The sequence below is a fragment of the Pongo pygmaeus genome, chromosome X (genome assembly GCF_028885625.2).
Source record: "Pongo pygmaeus isolate AG05252 chromosome X, NHGRI_mPonPyg2-v2.0_pri, whole genome shotgun sequence".
Classification (NCBI taxonomy): domain Eukaryota; kingdom Metazoa; phylum Chordata; class Mammalia; order Primates; family Hominidae; genus Pongo; species Pongo pygmaeus.
The window spans coordinates 96,165,377-96,183,367 of NC_072396.2; the positions used below are offsets into that span (position 1 = coordinate 96,165,377).

General features: G+C 35.6%; 2 protein-coding genes across 3 annotated transcripts in view; both read left to right on the top strand.

Annotated features, from left to right (window-relative positions):
- The window catches only part of PCDH11X (protocadherin 11 X-linked), an 837,092-nt gene that overhangs the window by 477,496 nt on the left and 341,605 nt on the right, over positions 1 to 17,991 (top strand). The window lies entirely within an intron of this gene.
- LOC129024871 (hsc70-interacting protein-like) lies at positions 9,754 to 11,337 on the top strand. The gene has a single exon (XM_054472140.2). The coding sequence runs from the start codon at positions 9,828 to 9,830 to the stop codon at positions 10,935 to 10,937; it is 1,110 nt and encodes a 369-aa protein (XP_054328115.1). The 5' UTR covers positions 9,754 to 9,827; the 3' UTR covers positions 10,938 to 11,337.

Genomic DNA, 17,991 nt, shown 5'->3' on the forward strand with positions numbered 1-17,991 from the left:
TTGGCCAGGCTGGGTGTTATTAGTATTATGAAAAATTAAATCACACTAAGAGCTCTAATTTAGCATTACCACCTAAGGAAACTAATTTCCCTTCATCCTACATGTGTTCTATAGATATGCTCTTCTAGGGACATTGTACTGCAGGTACACTGTGAAGCCTTTCGTAGGGTCTTAACAGCTTCTTGCTTTGGAATAGATTATTTATTTAACTCAATGGTAATGACTGAAAATTTGATCAGTGGCAAAAAATGTCAGATAAGGTAAAGGACACTTTGATCTTTTGGGATTCTCCATCTATGCTAGTTTCATGCTTGTTCAAGACTTACACTTATCGGCCAGGCACAGTGGCCGATAAGATCAGTCTGGCCAACCTCGTCTCTACTAAAAATACAACCTGGCATTCAGTGTTACAACTGTTAATGTAGCCATCACCACAGGTGAATATCAGTTTTGTTTTACATCTTTGTATACTACATTTCTCAATTCTGTGGTTCTTATATGTATATCTGTGCGTTCCCTGGATCTTATATTCATATGATTTCAAGGTCTCCATAATTTTGAGCATAGTCCTCCCTTTTTAAGATCACAAGTTTATTAACTGCTTTATATTATCCTGTCTGGTTAACTTGAGCTTTCCATTCAGTAGGTTCTCCAATTACTCAGTCCCTCTCTATTTTACCCACTTGATAAAATTCCTTCCTGGTTATATTTATCATTCTGTCTCATCATTGTTATCCTTGGTTTCTCTGTTTGGAGTGCCAGTCTCCAACTGTAGATTACCCTTGTAGAATGTATTCTTCATAGCCACTGAGCACATTTAGGTAAAAAAACGAAAAAAACCCAAAAAATTATACTGAAGATTTAGCTCACTACACATTAATAGTACTAAGTTTCAGTTGGGATCTAGCTATTGTTCTGAAATGTTTTTATTCTCCTCTCATTACCTTTCTATCCCATGCTTTGAATGACTTTCCAAACCTTTTCAACTATTTTCAAATTTCTTTCATAATTTCCAGCCCTGAATTACCAGCAGATTACTTTAAATCCTACTATCCTAAGATAGAAACAATTTTTGTAACCTCAATATATTTCTGAGTTCCTTTCTAGCCTCTCATTTATTCCCTCTGAAATCTTGAAATATCTAGCTCTTTAGTCCCTTCCTAAATGCCACTGCCCTTTTATATTTAAAAATATGTAAAAGTCATTTGTCAATAAAAAAAAATATAAAATAAAAAGGCCTCCCCTTAAGTCAGCTACCCTTGCTAGATATTGATGTAATTCACTACTAAATTGAGGGGCTCATCTCCCCCCTATTAACTACATTTTCTCACCACATATTCCTTGCTATAATTAATTACATTTCCCTCCTGATTAAAGTAGAACCCTTTTATAATTTGGAGAAGATTTTCTACTTCCTACATCCAAACTTTCTGTTACATTTGATATTTTAACCACTGCTTTTCTCTCGATTTTTCTGGAAATTTTTCTTCCATAAAACCTTCTGTGATCTGTTTTACTCATTTGTATACATAAATATACTGTTCACACCTAGATTATAACTTCATGTTCATTAAGTACATATTCCTTCTGTATCTTTCAGTTCCTAGCTTCTTTTTTTTTTCTTTTTTTTTTTTTTGAGACTTGCTCTGTCCCCTGGCTGGAGTTCAATGGTGCCATCTCAGCTCACTGAAACCTCTGCCTCCCAGGTTTGAGTGATTCTCTTGCCTCAGCCTCCTGTTCCAAGTAGCTGGGATTACAGGCGCCCACCACCAAGCCCGGCTAATTTTTTTTTTTTTTTTTTTTTTTTTTTGTATTTTTAGTAGAGACGGGGTGTTATCATGTTGGCCAAGCTGGCCTCGAACTCCTGACCTCAAGTGATCTGCCCTCCTCAGCCTCCCAAAGTGCTGGGATTACAGGCGTGAGCCAACCGTGCCCGGCCAAACCACAGGACGTTCTTAACATATCAGCCCTCCACTCAGAGTTCCCTTCATTGGTCACCAATTTGTAAACCAGAAAGTATCTGAAACAGACCTCAATCAATTTAGAAGTTTACTTTGCCAATGTGAAGGACATGCCTAGGAGGGAGGTCTGTGCTTTTCTCCAAAGATGATTTTGAAGGCTTTGATATTTAAAGAGGAAGAACTGGCTGGAGGGGAAAGAGAGAGGGTACGGTCACATTATGGAATCCACATGTTGTAAGCAAAAGGAACAAGTAGGGGAATAGTCAATTATATATTATTCTCAAACTCAGTAAATCAGCAGTTTACCTAAGATAAGGTGAACATGGAGTAGCTACCTATGGAGCTATTTAACCTTTTATCTGTAGCTATCTGCTTAGGAACAAAAGGAAAGTCAGTTTCTTGCACGACTCAGCTTTGAGATTAATTTTTTCCTTTTGGCATAGTGAATTGGGGTCCCATGTTTTTATTTTCCATTCCCAGAAGATAATCCAGAGAAATGAGTAAATCCCTAGAGTAGATCTCAAAGAGTTGTCTTAAACTTCAGGCTTAACTACCACGATTCTCTGAAGGAAAGAAAGAAGGGTGTGGGGAAAGGCGCAGTTAAGATACGATAGCTAGAAAAAACACCATGAAACAAAGGTAATGTTTGTTGTGCAGATTTAAGTCAATGCCTTCTTCATTGATTAAGAATCTCCAGTAATTCAGTTCTTTTTTTCTTCCTGGTGCAGGGAGGGAACACCCTTACAAATGGAGATTTCCTTTACAGCTGTAAATTTCTTTTACAAAAGGGTAACTTCTCAGAAATTCTTCTGTCTGCAGTTCCTCAAAATGACAGCTCTAAAGAAATCTTTGTGTCAATGAGGCATATTTTGAGGTAACGTATTGTTAACGGTGCAGGATGTTCAGGTTCTTGGCATCTTGAACAAAGAACTGCAAAAAAGGCACAAACAAAGCAAGAAAGGGATGAAGGGGTTTAGTGAAAATGAAAGTACACTCCATAATGTGGGAGTGGGCCTAAGCATAGGGGCTCAAAGTTCCCGTTACAGATTTTTGGAGGGGTTTAAGTACCCCCAAGAGAACCCCATTAGTTACTTGGGGCATGCCCTATGTAAATGGAGAGGATGAAGTAAGTTATAAAGTCATTTACTTGGCCTACTCCCTATGGAGAAAATATTTCCTGTCATAGATGAAGTGTGAATCAGACTTACGTTCCCTGATTCCAGATCCTATTTTCCTGCTTCAATATTCTTGTCTCTTACAGTCATATTTTGGCGTGGAATATCCTGAACCTCATCACCATGCTCTTTTGCAATGATGCTGGCTTTCCATAATATTTTTATATCCATAATTGTGTAAGCGTTATAGTAATTAAAGTACTAGAATTTTAATTTAGCCTTTCAAGCATGAAGAACTCTTTATTATCCTAAAGACAATTTATTTCATATATGTCCCTTAAGCATTATGATTTAAAGACTAGAACAAGTATTTATTAATGTCCAGAGAAATGGTATCAGGAGATCAGACTCATGGAGGCGGATGAAATTTGACAATACATGATGGTATTGATTCAATATCTTTTCTGTTTTTATGACAAAGTATCTGGATGTAAAAGTGGATAGAAAAGTATCTCAACATAAAATATAAATGGAGTCCTCAGTAGTAGTGACTTAGATGTCTGCCTTTTTTATCAAGGGCATTTATATTGGAAAGTTAAGAAATTTTCTTCTGAACATGTGTTTCTCCAGTAAAGTTAGCTGGGGTTGCTGTGTCAGATATTGAGCCATTTATGAAAAAGAACTCTGATTTATAAATCTCATATTTTGTAACCCCTAAGTTAGATATATTATTTTTGGCATATTTTCTTGTGTTCATTTACTTCTCATGTATTTGTTCCTCATTATACATTTAATATTTAAGCTGGACAAGTCTCCTACTTAACTCACAGGGATCTCACAGGGAAGCCTCTGACAATTAATTATCAGGTGGCATTTTACCAAAGGATTTTAAATATACTAGTCAATTGCCTAGCTCATTCCTTGAGGATCACTGTCAAACTAATCTTCCTCATTTATTTGAATTGTTTTTTATTGCTTAAAAGAAATTTCCAGAATTAATTTTTATGCTTTAAATTAGAGACATTAAAGTGGTAAATTCTGCAGTCTAATGTTGGGATATGGAGAATTAATAATTCAACAAGTCTTATAGGTTCCTGTAGCTTTTGTCCAACAAACCACTTGAAACCTAGTAAATGTTTAATGAATACGTGTTGTCATTTATTTAACAAACATATGTGGAATGGTTTCTATGTGTCAAACCCAGTGCTTGGTGATGAAGGTATCCAAAGGAATTGAGGTAGCACTTTGACATTCAAGGACCACATTGTCTAGAAAGAAAAAGAGGTTGTAAACTAAAAATTCCATTTGATACAATTAGCTTAATTTCCTATAATAACCTACTATAGAATATCCTTCTTGAATAAAACTAAATTCCACTTATGTATACTTAGATTCTCCATCTGGCTTACTCATTTAGGGGTAAGGGCTTCCATAAATTCACTAACCTTTGTTTTAGATGTATTACTTTCTTGTTTATGCTTGTGTTTTGGAGCATTTATGTATTTATGTTCTGGTGGTCTCTTTTTAGTTTTTTTTTTTTTTTTGAGATAAGAGTTTCACTCTTGTTGTTAAGGCTGGAGTGCAATGGTGCGATCTCAGGTCACTGCAACCTCCGCCTCCTGGGTTCAAGCGAGTCTCCTGCCTTAGCCTTCCGAGTAGCTGGGATTACAGGCATGTGCCACCACGCCTGGCTAATTTTGTATTTTTAGTAGAGACAGGGTTTCTCCGTGTTGGTCAGGCTGGTCTCGAACTCCCGACCTCAGGTGATCCGCCCTCCTCGGCCTCCCAAACTGCTGGGATTACAGGCATGAGCCACCATGCCCAGCCTCTTTTTAGCTTTTGTCAGTCATATAAGCCATTGCATTTTTATTCTGTTCCAATAACATTCTCCTTCCCATTATATTTGATTCCTTTTAGCCTGGTATATTTATCAGATACACTTTAACAGCTTGTTTTACTGTTCATGAATAAAACCTATTGTCGTCCAAATATACTTTAAACATTGATTTAAGAATTGGGCTTTCTTCTTGAAGTGCATAATGCTTCAAACGATGCATCTCTTTACTAACAAGACAGGTTACCCTCTTTATTTATTTCCTGAAAATAAATGTGTAGTGGAGCAAATCACAAATACTGCCCTTAGTATTTTCCATAGTCAGCATTGAATGCAATTTTGTAAATCTCTAGCATTAAAGGAACTGTCTCCGATCTGTTTCGTATTTTGTAATAAAGGTGATTTCTGGGAATTGTTTGCTGCATAACTCCGGAATAGTTTTGTATCATTGTTATTGATAAGTTATTATCTTTGTAATACTTATATAAAGTTGGTTGGGCAGAAACCATAATGTTAAACTTCTTAAACAAAAGCTCCTATTAACTTTTACTTGCCAATATATTTAACTTTTACTTGGCAATATATTACTTGGCCTATGTATTAGTTGGTACATATTTGGCAATATATGAATGGTTCTTGCCCAGCATATTTTTCACGTTTTTAAAGGTCCAAAATATTGACATTTCAACTTAATTAACTGCAGATCTTATAGATTTAGGATAACAAATAAAAAGCCATTGTTACTTTGATTAGGTAAATTTCTCCTATACAGTCATGTGCCACATAATGAGTTTTGGTCAATGATGGACCACATATACAATGAGTTGTCCCATAAGATTATAATATTGTATTTTTACTGTACCTTTTCTATTTTTAGGTATGTTTAGATACACAAATAGTTACCATTGTGTTACAATTATGTGCAGTATTCAGTACAGAAACATGCTAACATGCTGTATAGGTTTGTAGACTAAAAGCAATAGACTATACCATATACACATACACATGCATACACGTACAAAAGCACACATGCAGACATACACGGTCTAGGTGTGTAGTAGGCTACATCATTTCAGTTTGTGTAAGTATACTCTATGATTTTTGCACAATGAAGACATTGCCTAATGATGCATTTCTTAGAATGTATCTCCATTGTCAGCCAGGAGCGGTGGCTCACGCCTGTAATCCTTACACTTTGGGAAGCCGAGGTGGGTGAGTCATGAGGTCAGGAGTTTGAGACCAGCCTGACCAACATGGTGCAACCCTGTCTCTACTAAAATACAAAAATTAGCCGGGCGTGGTGATGCGCATCTGTAATCCCAGCTACTCAGGAGGCTGTGGCGGAGGTTGCAGTGAGCCAAGATTGTGCCACTGAACTCCAGCCTGGGCAATAGAGTGAGGCTCCATCTCAAATAAATAAATAATAGAATATATCTCTGTCGTTAACTGACATATGAGTATACTTTATTGTCCAGTTCTGAATCTTTCACATTCAGTTAAACTGGAGAATTATGTCCCAAATTAAATGAGACACGAACATGCAATGCTGTAGAACTAAATAAAAACTAGGTAGAAAATGAGGAAACAATTGAGTTACTTTGAACAAACAAATCCTTTGAAGCATAATGTAATTAATCAAATATAATTTTTTTAAAAAAATTGACATTAGTAAACTGAGGAGAAAACTTTACCATTTACAGTAGTAAATGTGGGGAAAACTTGAAATCTAGTCTAATATCAATGCCAAAATAAATCAGTGAGATAGGAAAAATAAACATTGTTTTCAGCAAATGAATCAAGGAACTGCTAAAGTATATGGTAAAGTTCAAAATGAGTTCCCTCTACAGTATTCTAAGCAGAAGCATCTGTGTTCCAACTAGCTGAATCTTAAGTCTTTTAGTGGTGGTGATGGTACTTGAGTGGTGATAAGTGAATGAGAGCCCTTTGTGAACTGCAATCATTGAACTAAACTGACTAACATCCTCTCAGCACTTTTCTGGGCATCATCATCCTGCTACTTATCTCCACAGCAACTTAACCCCCTCTTCATTTCTGAACCAAAGGTCATATTGAATCATTTTTCTGATTCTAGATTTCAGATTTGTCCTTCTGATAAACACACATACACATGCATACATACACAAGAGTACACCGGGAAACATACACAGACAACTACTGTTTTCATAAAGGCAAGCATTCAGAAAGTTGCATCTCTACTTCTACCTGACTTTAATTTATGTGTGTTCATATACATGCACTGGGGAAAAATTGCCAGTTAAAAAGGAAACTAAAAGCATTCCCAGGCAGCCGCCATGATTAGGGTATGTAATGTGGATTATCTTTGCTAAGTTGGATCTGGAAATATGATTAATAGAACTAGTCAGTATGAAACAAGAACAGATAGCAATGTGGTTTAGTGATGTATAATGTATAGAAAGAATTAAGATCAATTAAACTTAAGAGTCCTAAACTATGAAGTATGGAGCTGTAATCTCCAGAAACTGGGTTTTATGACTTCCTTGTCACACGGCTTCTTTCAATTAGAGTCCAAACTGAGGACAAGTGAATTGTGGATGTTGACATACTAATAGTCTCATATTTTCAGCTCATGTAGATTCTGTACAATGGCTTCATTCTCTTCTTAGACTAATTTGGTAGCAGAATAAGAACTACTCTGCTGTCTCTAAGACACGTTATGGTATATGAAAAAAATTCATTCATTCAACAAACTTTTATGGAAGGCCCACTGTTTCTCAGGGACTGAGATATACGTTGAGATTTAGACCTTATTCTAAGGTAAGTTGTGACATATACATTCAGGTATAGACATTATTCAAGTCACTTAAAGTTTTTAGACCTGAATTACTATGAGGAAAATGAGGAAGATAAAGGAAAATGAGGAAGATAAAGGAGAATGAGAAAGATGAGAAAAACAAGAAGGGGAGCAGAGGAGGGAGGAGGAGAAGGAGGAAAAGCAAAAGAGTGAAAATAAGGGGAAGGAGAGAAAAGGGAGTGGGGGAATAAGAAGTTCTAAAATAAAGTTTTGGAGTTATTTATAAAATAAAGTTTTGGAGTTATTTAATTCCACAGGAGCTGTCTAGAAAATAATTATCTGTAAAAATAGCTAATAAATGACTAAGTTAGATATTTATTTTTGACTTTGAAGTTCAAGTTTTATAGTGTTCATCTTAAAAATTCTTTCTTAAAAATGGATAAAAAATACAAAACCTACAGGATTTTAACCCTCACATAGTTAATGTCTTCCAAAAATAATACCCTAGTTCAATCTTTGAAAAAGATGTAGAATTTTAAGTTATAGAATTTAATATATTTTGCAGGACTGAAAGATAAAACGATTCAGTTCATTGCAAAGCCTATATCGTTCAGCTACCTGACATTGAGGGTAGAATATTGTATGTATGATGAAGTTAAGAAAGTTAAGAACAGTATGCCACAACTATAATAAAATGATATGCTATGTTAAGCTCTTTGCAATGAATTATGCTAAAATAAAATAGCATTTATGCTTTTTAGGTCAGTGCTGGATATTTATGAGTTAGACGGTTTAGTAGATAGCAGTTCAATATTGTTATCAAGTCAACACAACTTCACTACCAACAAACAAACTTTGACCATGGTGAATAACTAGAATGAAATCTTCCCTAGAGTATATTAGTTCCAGTAATTCTGCTGGGAAGCTATGGGCAGATTGCTATCGTTTTTCATTATTAGGAGACATTGAATGTTATTTCCTATAATGCTAAAGTTGTGGCACTATTTCACAAAATTTAAAAAGACACACAAAATTAGTCATAGCTTCTTGATATTAGAAAAATCAGAGTCATGGAAACATCTGTCTCTCTATCTATCTATAGATCTATTATTGCTCAAATTTATTGAGCTCATGTCATGTGCCAAGAAGTATGTGAAGCTGGGATTTGAAGCCTTAATATAATTCTAGAGCCAGATCTCTTAAGCAAAAAAAATTAAATTGACAGAATCAAGATAAAGCAATAAACATTTCCAGATCACTACATGATAATTCCAATTAGGATTAATCATTTTAGCAACACCTATGGCGATACTTAGTACCATATAAAAACAGATATTTTAAACTGAATAGATCACTCAAGTTATGCTGTATTGGGTTGTACAGAAAAAATTATTAATTTGCTTGCTCCTTTCTTTCCTGTTGGTAAGAAAGGCTATGTTAATAAGGATTTACTTTGAGTTTTTATAGAAGTGATCTTCCTTTAATATTGCTTCTACGTCTGTAGCCATTTGAGTGTACAGTGTTGCAGTGTAATTAAAGCAGAATGCACTGAACATCTATGGATGCCTTTGCCCTATCACAATGGAAGGTTTTCTTTTAATCCAGCTTTCATTTTATGCCTAATATTGATGAGTCAGTGATTTAGTGAGGGCTTTATTTCATTTTATTTTTGCTACTTACAACGATGTTTAGGTTTCTAATGTCTGATTTTCTCCATAATTCCACATCGAGTTCTACAAATCGTATGATTTTCTAACACCAAGGGATTAGCACTTTTCATGATCTGATGGACAATTTTGCGTATAGTGCCATATAAATTGTTATCACATAAAATGTCCAGTGTGTCTAAGCATATTTATTCCATTCATTCACTTTTCACTAGCTATAGAGGCTCATAGAAATTATTTTTACTTGAGGTGTATATCTTGGACTCATTAGATTAAATTTTTTCTTACATGAAATTCAGTATGGAATGAAGGTAGACAAATTTCTCTTACTTTACTGTCCTTTATTTTTTCTTAATGAACTTTAAACAATGTTCATTAATGGACTTAAAAGTTCTCATTTTGGGCGGTCACGCCGAGCCAGCGCCTGGGCCTGGAACCGGGCCGCAGCCCCCCAGTTTCGCCCACCACTTCCCTACCATGGACCCCCGCAAAGTGAACGAACTTCGGGCCTTTGTGAAAATGTGTAAGCAGGATCCGAGCGTTCTGCACACCGAGGAAATGCGCTTCCTGAGGGAGTGGGTGGAGAGCATGGGAGGTAAAGTACCACCTGCTACTCAGAAAGTTAAATCAGAAGAAAATACCAAGGAAGAAAAACCTGATAGTAAGAAGGTGGAGGAAGACTTAAAGGCAGATGAACCATCAGGTGAGGAAAGTGATCTAGAAATTGATAAAGAAGGTGTGATTGAACCAGACACTCATGCTCCTCAAGAAATGGGAGATGAAAATGCAGAGATAACGGAGGAGATGATGGATCAGGCAAATGATAAAAAAGTGGCTGCTATTGAAGCCCTAAATGATGGTGAACTCCAGAAAGCCATTGACTTATTCACAGATGCCATCAAGCTGAATCCTCGCTTGGCCATTTTGTATGCCAAGAGGGCCAGTGCCTTCGTCAAATTACAGAAGCCAAATGCTGCCATCCGAGACAGTGACAGAGCCATTGAAATAAATCCTGATTCAGCTCTGCCTTACAACTGGCGGGGGAAAGCACACAGACTTCTAGGCCACTGGGAAGAAGCAGCCCATGATCTTGCCCTTGCCTGTAAATTGGATTATGATGAAGATGCTAGTGCAATGCTGAAAGAAGTTCAACCTAGGGCACAGAAAACTGCAGAACATCGGAGAAAGTATGAGCGAAAACATGAAGAGCGAGAGATCAAAGACAGAATAGAACGAGTTAAGAAGGCTCAAGAAGAGCATGAGAGAGCCCAGAGGGAGGAAGAAGCCAGACGACAGTCAGGAGCTCAGTATGGCTCTTTTCCAGGTGGCTTTCCTGGGGGAATGCCTGGTAATTTTCCCGGAGGAATGCCTGGAATGGGAGGGGGCATGCCTGGAATGGCCGGAATGCCTGGACTCAATAAAATTCTTAGTGATCCAGAGGTTCTTGCAGCCATGCAGGATCCAGAAGTTATGGTGGCTTTCCAGGATGTGGCTCAGAACCCAGCAAATATGTCAAAATACCAGAGCAACCCAAAGGTTATGCATCTCATCAGTAAATTGTCAGCCAAATTTGGAGGTCAAGCGTAATGCCCTTCTGATAAATAAAGCCCTTGCTGAAGGAAAAGCAACCTAGATCATCTTATGGATGTCGCAATAATATAAACCAGTGTACCTCTGACTTTCTCATCAAGAGAGCTGGGGTGCTTTGAAGATAATCCCTACCCCTCTCCCCCAAATGCAGCTGAAGCATTTTACAGTGGTTTGCCATTAGGGTATTCATTCAGATAATGTTTTCCTACTAGGAATTACAAACTTTAAACACTTTTTAAATCTTCAAAATATTTAAAATAAATTTAAAGGGTTTGTTAATTCTTATATTTTTCTTTACTAATCATTTTGGATTTTTTTTCTTTGAATTATTGGGCAGGGAATATACTTATGTATGGAAGATTACTGCTCTGAGTGAAATAAAAGTTATTAGTGCGAGGCAAACATAAAAAAAAAAAAGTTCTCATTTTGAACAAGCTTCCTTTTTTCTTAGTTGACAAAATTATCCAGGTTTCTTTTAGCGTGTTCACAATTTCAGATTTTATACAATTACAAACTGAACTTGCCTTATAAACTGATTGTTATAGCTAATTTTTCCTAATAAAATTCAAATTAAGACAGCACCTGTGAATTCTATTTAGAGTTCTATTGATAGTCAATGTAGCCAATCACTGCCAACATGAATCAACCTACGTATGTAAATTTAATGGCCAATATAAAATATTCTCATCATTCTTTACTACACTTTGGAGAAACTTAGTCATTAATGTTAATCACTATAATGGTTCATATTTATTCCTGCTAGTTCTAAAGTTCTGCTTCCTAATTGCATTATTACAAAGATAAAAAATTCAAAGCAACATGCATAGAATAGAATGTGTGTGGGACTGTGTCCAGTTATTAGACATTATAAATTACTATTTGCTTTTTAAGCAATTAAATATTTTAATAAAAACAAATCGTGTTTATACCTGCTGTAAAGTTTCTTCCTTTATATTTTACTAGACTAAAAAACAAAACAATATATTTTAATCTACTGTTAATCAGCAGGATTTAAGATAGTTCTGAGAAAGAGGGAAATTGATATTACTGACCCTCTTCCATATTGGTACCCTAATGACTGCCAGAAAACGCAGGATGAGAACAATTTTTGCTGCGAGGCAAGCCTACTTTTCTTTTTAGAAGCTTTTAAGAAAGCTAAAATTGTTTGTGTACAAAAATATTTCTACTGCCTACAAATCACAGTTTATTTTTATGTTTGAACAGAATATTTTCTAATGTAATATATAGATTTTATTTGGGGGAAAATCTGGCATCAACTCTCAACGGCTTTTTTGCAGAAGCATCTAAAAATAAGCTGGAACTCTAGGGTCTAGTACATAAAACATTATATTTTCCCATATGGGACTGCATTTTAAATTTAATCTGAAGGACTTGATAAGATATGCCAAACTGCTTAGAAACAATTTGTGTAGCTAGTGGACTGTGGCATCTGGAAGTCCATAGACATTAAAAGCACTTTTTTCCACTTTTTCCCTCTGTTTTTGCCTCCTAATCACTGCAGATGGAATACATGCAATCTATACTGATATTGCAATGAAGACACAAGCACAGATGCTTTTTATTGTAATGAAAAATGACTTTTATTCAGTGCCCAGTTTATTATTGTTATTATTGTTGCTATGATATTAGCAGGCAATATGATGCAGATGTGCTGGCAAAATCTATGATACTAGTCCCACATTATTATAGAGTATGGATTTTCTGTTAGACTGTAGAATTTTTTTTTTTCTTTTGAGACGGAGTTTCACTCTTGTTGCCCAGGCTGGAGTGCAATGGCGCGATCTCAGCTCACTGCAACCTCCGCCTCCAGGGTTCAAGCGATTCTCCTGCCTCAGCCTCCTGAGTAGCTGGGATTACAGGCCCCCACCGCCACGCCCGGCAAATTTTGTAGTTTTAGTAGAGACGGGGTTTCTCCATGTTGGTCAGGCTGGTCGCGAACTCCTGACCTCAGGTGATCCGCCCGCTTCGGCCTCCCAAAGTGCTGGGATTACAGGCGTAAGCCACTGCGCCCAGCCTGTAGAATATTTTTATAAAAGTAGTAAGTCAATCTGTGTGTGTAATAACATATGTGCTTTAGGTTTGAATTTTGTCAGGGAACTAAAACTGAAAACAAGGAAACATACTGACAAATTATTTATTATTCTGTGCATATATAAGGAATAGCCATTAATTAAAGATTGCCGAGACCAGCTCGGTCATGGAGACCCTAACCCAGTGGTGCTAGAGGAGTTAAAGACACACACACAGAAATATAGACTGTGGAGTGGGAAATCAGGGGGCTGACAGCCAGGAACAGAGATTTACCCACATATTTGTTGACAGCGAGCCAGTGATAAGCATTGTTTCTACCGATTATAGATTAATGGGAAACAAAGGGATGGGCCGAAACAAAGGAATGGGCTCTGGCTAGTTATCTGCTGCAGGAACATGTCCTTAAGGCACAGATCACTCATGCTAGTGTTTATGGTTTAGGAACGCCTTTAAGCGGTTTTCTGCCCTGAGTGGGCTAGGTGTTTCTTACCCTCATTCTGGTAAACCCATAACCTTCAGCATGGGCATCATGGCCATCACGAACATGTCACAGTGCTGTAGAGATTTTTTTTATGGCCAGTTTTGGGGCCAGTTTATGGCCAGATTTGGGGGCCTGTTCCCAACAAAAGATCATCATGGCTAAAGATAAAGCCATCACAGCTTTATCACGCCTACGTAATTTTTGCTTTGCTTCTCATCAGTGATCCCAGTAAAAAATTATTTAATGTTGGTGCATACAAATATTCCAGCATTTCACAGAAGATTTAGAATCATCTTTTAATTTAGGGGTATTAAAGGTTAACAGAAAGTCCAGCTGACATTTTGAAAAATAAAGTGAGAAGTTAAGCATTGGTCCTCTTAAGGTTTTAAATAAAATTCAAAAAGTAAAAAAAATAAAATAAAATAAAAGGAAAAGAAAAGCAAGCAGATATAGTACAAAGAATGTGAAAATAAAATAAAATAAAATAAAATAAACAAAAGAAAAATCAAATAAATACAATTCAGTTCTCTTCCTTCAAAGAGACCACTTATTTAATTCTAGATTAAATGGGCTTTCATATTTTTGAATTGATGACTAGATGAAGTAAGTTCTACTAAATGGTCTTACTAGTTCCAATTTTGGAGATTATCTCTTCAAGGATTTAGTTTACTTATTAAATGCTACTGAAAGATGGAAAAAGAACAAAGTAGCTACAACTGAAAATCTGGAATGGAATTATATAGCAAGAAGGAGTTATAATCTATAAATATAAGTTCTCCTAAAATGATCTCACATCTACAAACATGAAAGTATTTTAAATGATAAAAAGAAGTCTTTCTCCAGTTTGTAAAATGGGAATAATAATCATACTTATCTCACTGGGTTACTGTAAGTTTTAAGTAAGTGAATATTAAATAAGTTCATGTATCTAAAAATGATTTAAACAGTGCCTGGAACATATCAGTGCCATGCAAAGTTTATATATTATCATTATTATTAATGGTAGTAATAGTATGATTCAATACACTGTATTTACATGACTTTAAGACCATGGGTGCCAAACTAGTGGTTGGTTGTTGGAATTGACTGTCAGTACAAAATAGAATGTGAAAATAGTGCTTCTTTTCTCTTATTTATTTTATATTTTATTTTATTGTGTTTTACTTTAAGTTTTGGGATACATGTGCAGAATGTGCAGGTTTGTTACATAGGTGTCCATGTGCCATGATTGTCTGTTGCACCTATCAACCTGTCATACAGGTTTTAAGCCCACATACATTAGGTATTTGTCCTAATGTTCTCCCTCCCCTTGTCCACCACCCCCCGACAGGCCCTGGTGTGTGTTGTTCCTCTCTCTGTGTCCAAGTGTTCTCATTGCTCAGCTCCCACTTGTGAGTGAGAACATGCGGTGTTTGGTTTTCTGTTCCTGTGTTAGCTTCTTTTTCACCTCTCCTAGAATACCTCTCATTTAGTATCCACCGTTGGCATTCTGTCTTCCCACTACAGCATTTAATGTGCTCATTCAATCAACCAGCAGCCCTGATACTAGTGTTGCACTGTCCTGTACGATCCAGCATTATTTGGACATTATCCTAGAACCTAGAATTTTCTTCCTTTTCTTTTGTTTTAAACTTTCCTGAATCAACATTTTCTTATGCAGTATATTATTTCTTTAGGCTTTGCACTCTAATAAATTGATAGCTAGCTGATTCTACTAAAATAGATCTGATATGGGTTTAGCTCTGTGTCCCACCCAAATCTCATGTTGAATTGCAATCTCCAATGTTGTAGGAGGGACCTGGTGGGAGGTGATTGGCTCATGGGGGCATATTTCTCCCTTGCTGTTCTTGTGATAGTGAGTGAGTTCTTACAAGATCTGGTTGTCTGAAAGTGTGTAGCACTTCCCCCTTCACTCTCTCTCCCTCCTGCTGGCCATGTGAAGACTGTGCTTGCTTCCTCTTCCCCTTCTGCCATGACTGTAAGTTTCCTGAGGCTTCCCTAGAAGCATAAGCCTGTATAGCCTGCAAAACCGTGAGCTGAATAAGCCTCTTTTCTTTATAAACTACCCAGTCTCAGGTAGTTCTTTATAGCTGTGTGAGAACAGACTAATACATGATCCATGCTATTGCATTTAATGTATCACTACGGAAATGCATTTTCTTTTTAGATGCAGAGATTGCAGAAACCAAAATTAATGGCTAGTTGTGGGAATTTTAGCCCTGTTCAAGAGGTCTGCTATAGTTTTTCCTTTCTGTAGCTAGTAGGTTCTTATACTACCTTTTAGGAAGAAATGTTCTACTATTATGAAAGGACCTTAAGTCACTTGGAGACACTGAGGTCACTACAAATTTTGAGTTAGTTACTTCTTTTTTTTTTTTTTTTTTGAGATGGAGTCTTGCTCTGTCGCCCAGGCTGGAGTGCAGTGGCAACCTCCACCTCCCGGGTTCAAGCGATTCTCCTGCCTCAGCCTCCCGAGTAGCTGGTACTACAGGCATGTGCCACCATGCCCAGCTAATGAATTAGTTACTTCTAAGGCTGTATCAATAAGTTCCAGACTTAAAATATCTGTTTATTTTTACTGTTAATCAAGGCAGGATGTCATTTCTTTGCACATGCCTTGGTATTTTCATTGGTTAAATTTTATTGTCAGTATGGAAAAATAAAAAGTAGAGGAAATGTATTCAGTATTTCTGTGATTTGTTTTAAGAATTTAATTATAGATTTTAATCTGATGTGGTTTTTTTCAAAAACATGTACCAGGTTTTATATCATCCCAGCAAATAATTTTGTCTGAAGTTCAAATGTTTTTAAGAGTGTTTCATGGAAATGAATATATTTTCTTAATCTTATAATTCACCAAATTTTTATAATGTAAAAGAGAAATTAATGAATGCTGTATTGAAAGGTAATCACTCTGCAGTTGATCCCGCTATAATTTCTATTTATTTAAGAACTATGAATCATCAACTAAAATACTGAAAGTATTTGTTTTAATAATAGACTATGAGTATTTTGTATTTTAGTTAATTTTGTATTGGAACTATCAAATAGAGTTACAACTTAACCCGTTTCAGTTTTTATGGTTGCTCTTTATTGACTGCATAACAATTCTATTTGCAGAAATTCCTTCAAGATTTATCACTGAGTTTTTATTCATATGATTAAAAATATATTAAAATATAAGCTATTACTATTATATGCGTTATGAAGGATTACAAAGAATTTCAGATCAGGTATTTAAAATCACATTGGAATCATATATCTACTGTCTTCTCAATAGATGCAATATACAGCACACCAAGGTTGAATATTTATTCAAGTTGTTTTTTCTGTTGGAAATGAGGCTCAATTATTCCAACTTGTTAAAGCAAGGGCTAAAACATAGCTTCTGAAGCATCATAAAATTAAATAACTGTATTTTCATGATTTAAATGACAACTCCATTTATTTCAGCTTTCACTTATAAATGAGTACTTATGCACTGATGAATATGAACAAATGTACTTAAAATGGAAAAGTTAAATGTGATTTTAATACATTTTAGTGAATTAAGGGCTGAGTACTATTGGGTTAGAACAAGAGGGAAAACAAATTTACATGTGAACATTGTGAGGATGTTCGCATGTAAATAAATAGCAAACCACTGTTATGACTAGGTCAGATATTTCAACTCATTTAAAAAATGCAACTATGTTTTTACTGTGTAGACTCAGTAATAGTAGGAACAATATTGCCTAAAAGCGTAATTTATTACACAGACAACTATTTACTTTTTTTCTTTTAAGTAACTAATGCAGATCATAATTTTCATATGAATAATTTCATAGAAATATCTGTCAGCTTACTTAATAAATATTTCCCAGGAAAGCTTATCATTTGTTCATATTTTCCTAAATCATATTTACTATATTTTTAAAGAAAGTAAGTCATAGAAAGGAATCTGAAACATATTAGTTTAAAACACTTCTTTTATATAAGGTTAATAGTGGCAATGATAAAGGTAACATTTAAAATTGTCATTAATTATAGCTACAATTTCGATCTAATAATTTTTTATCAGCTACAGTTTTATGATAATGCAACTGTTCTTATTTATTTGACATCCAATAAAACAATTATGAATCAAATAAGTGAGTACTAATTATACCTTCATTTCTTATTCACCTTCCATTTGTATGTACGTATATTAGGGATGATCGGACATAAAATTTGCTAATTTTTACAACCTTTTACATCAAATGGTTATTTTTCCATCATGATTAGAGAGAAGTTAGAATCAGTGTATCACTTTCACAGATTCACTCGGCAGTTAAAACACATTGTTAAAGCCATTCAATGAAATAACCAGAAAGGAGCAATTGACTTTTAACATTTGGCTCCACAGCATGTGTTTTAACCAGGTTCCACTTCCTAAATAACACATCATGCCATCATTTCAGAATCATAAAGAGCAGTCATAGCAAAGATATGTCTAGTGATATTATAGAAAGCATATCAGCGTGTTGACTTGTGGAAAAA

Coding starts and splice junctions, on each gene's coding strand:
- LOC129024871 (XM_054472140.2), top strand. CDS start 9,828: ATGGACCCCCGCAAAGTGAACGAACTTCGGGCCTTTGTGAAAATGTGT.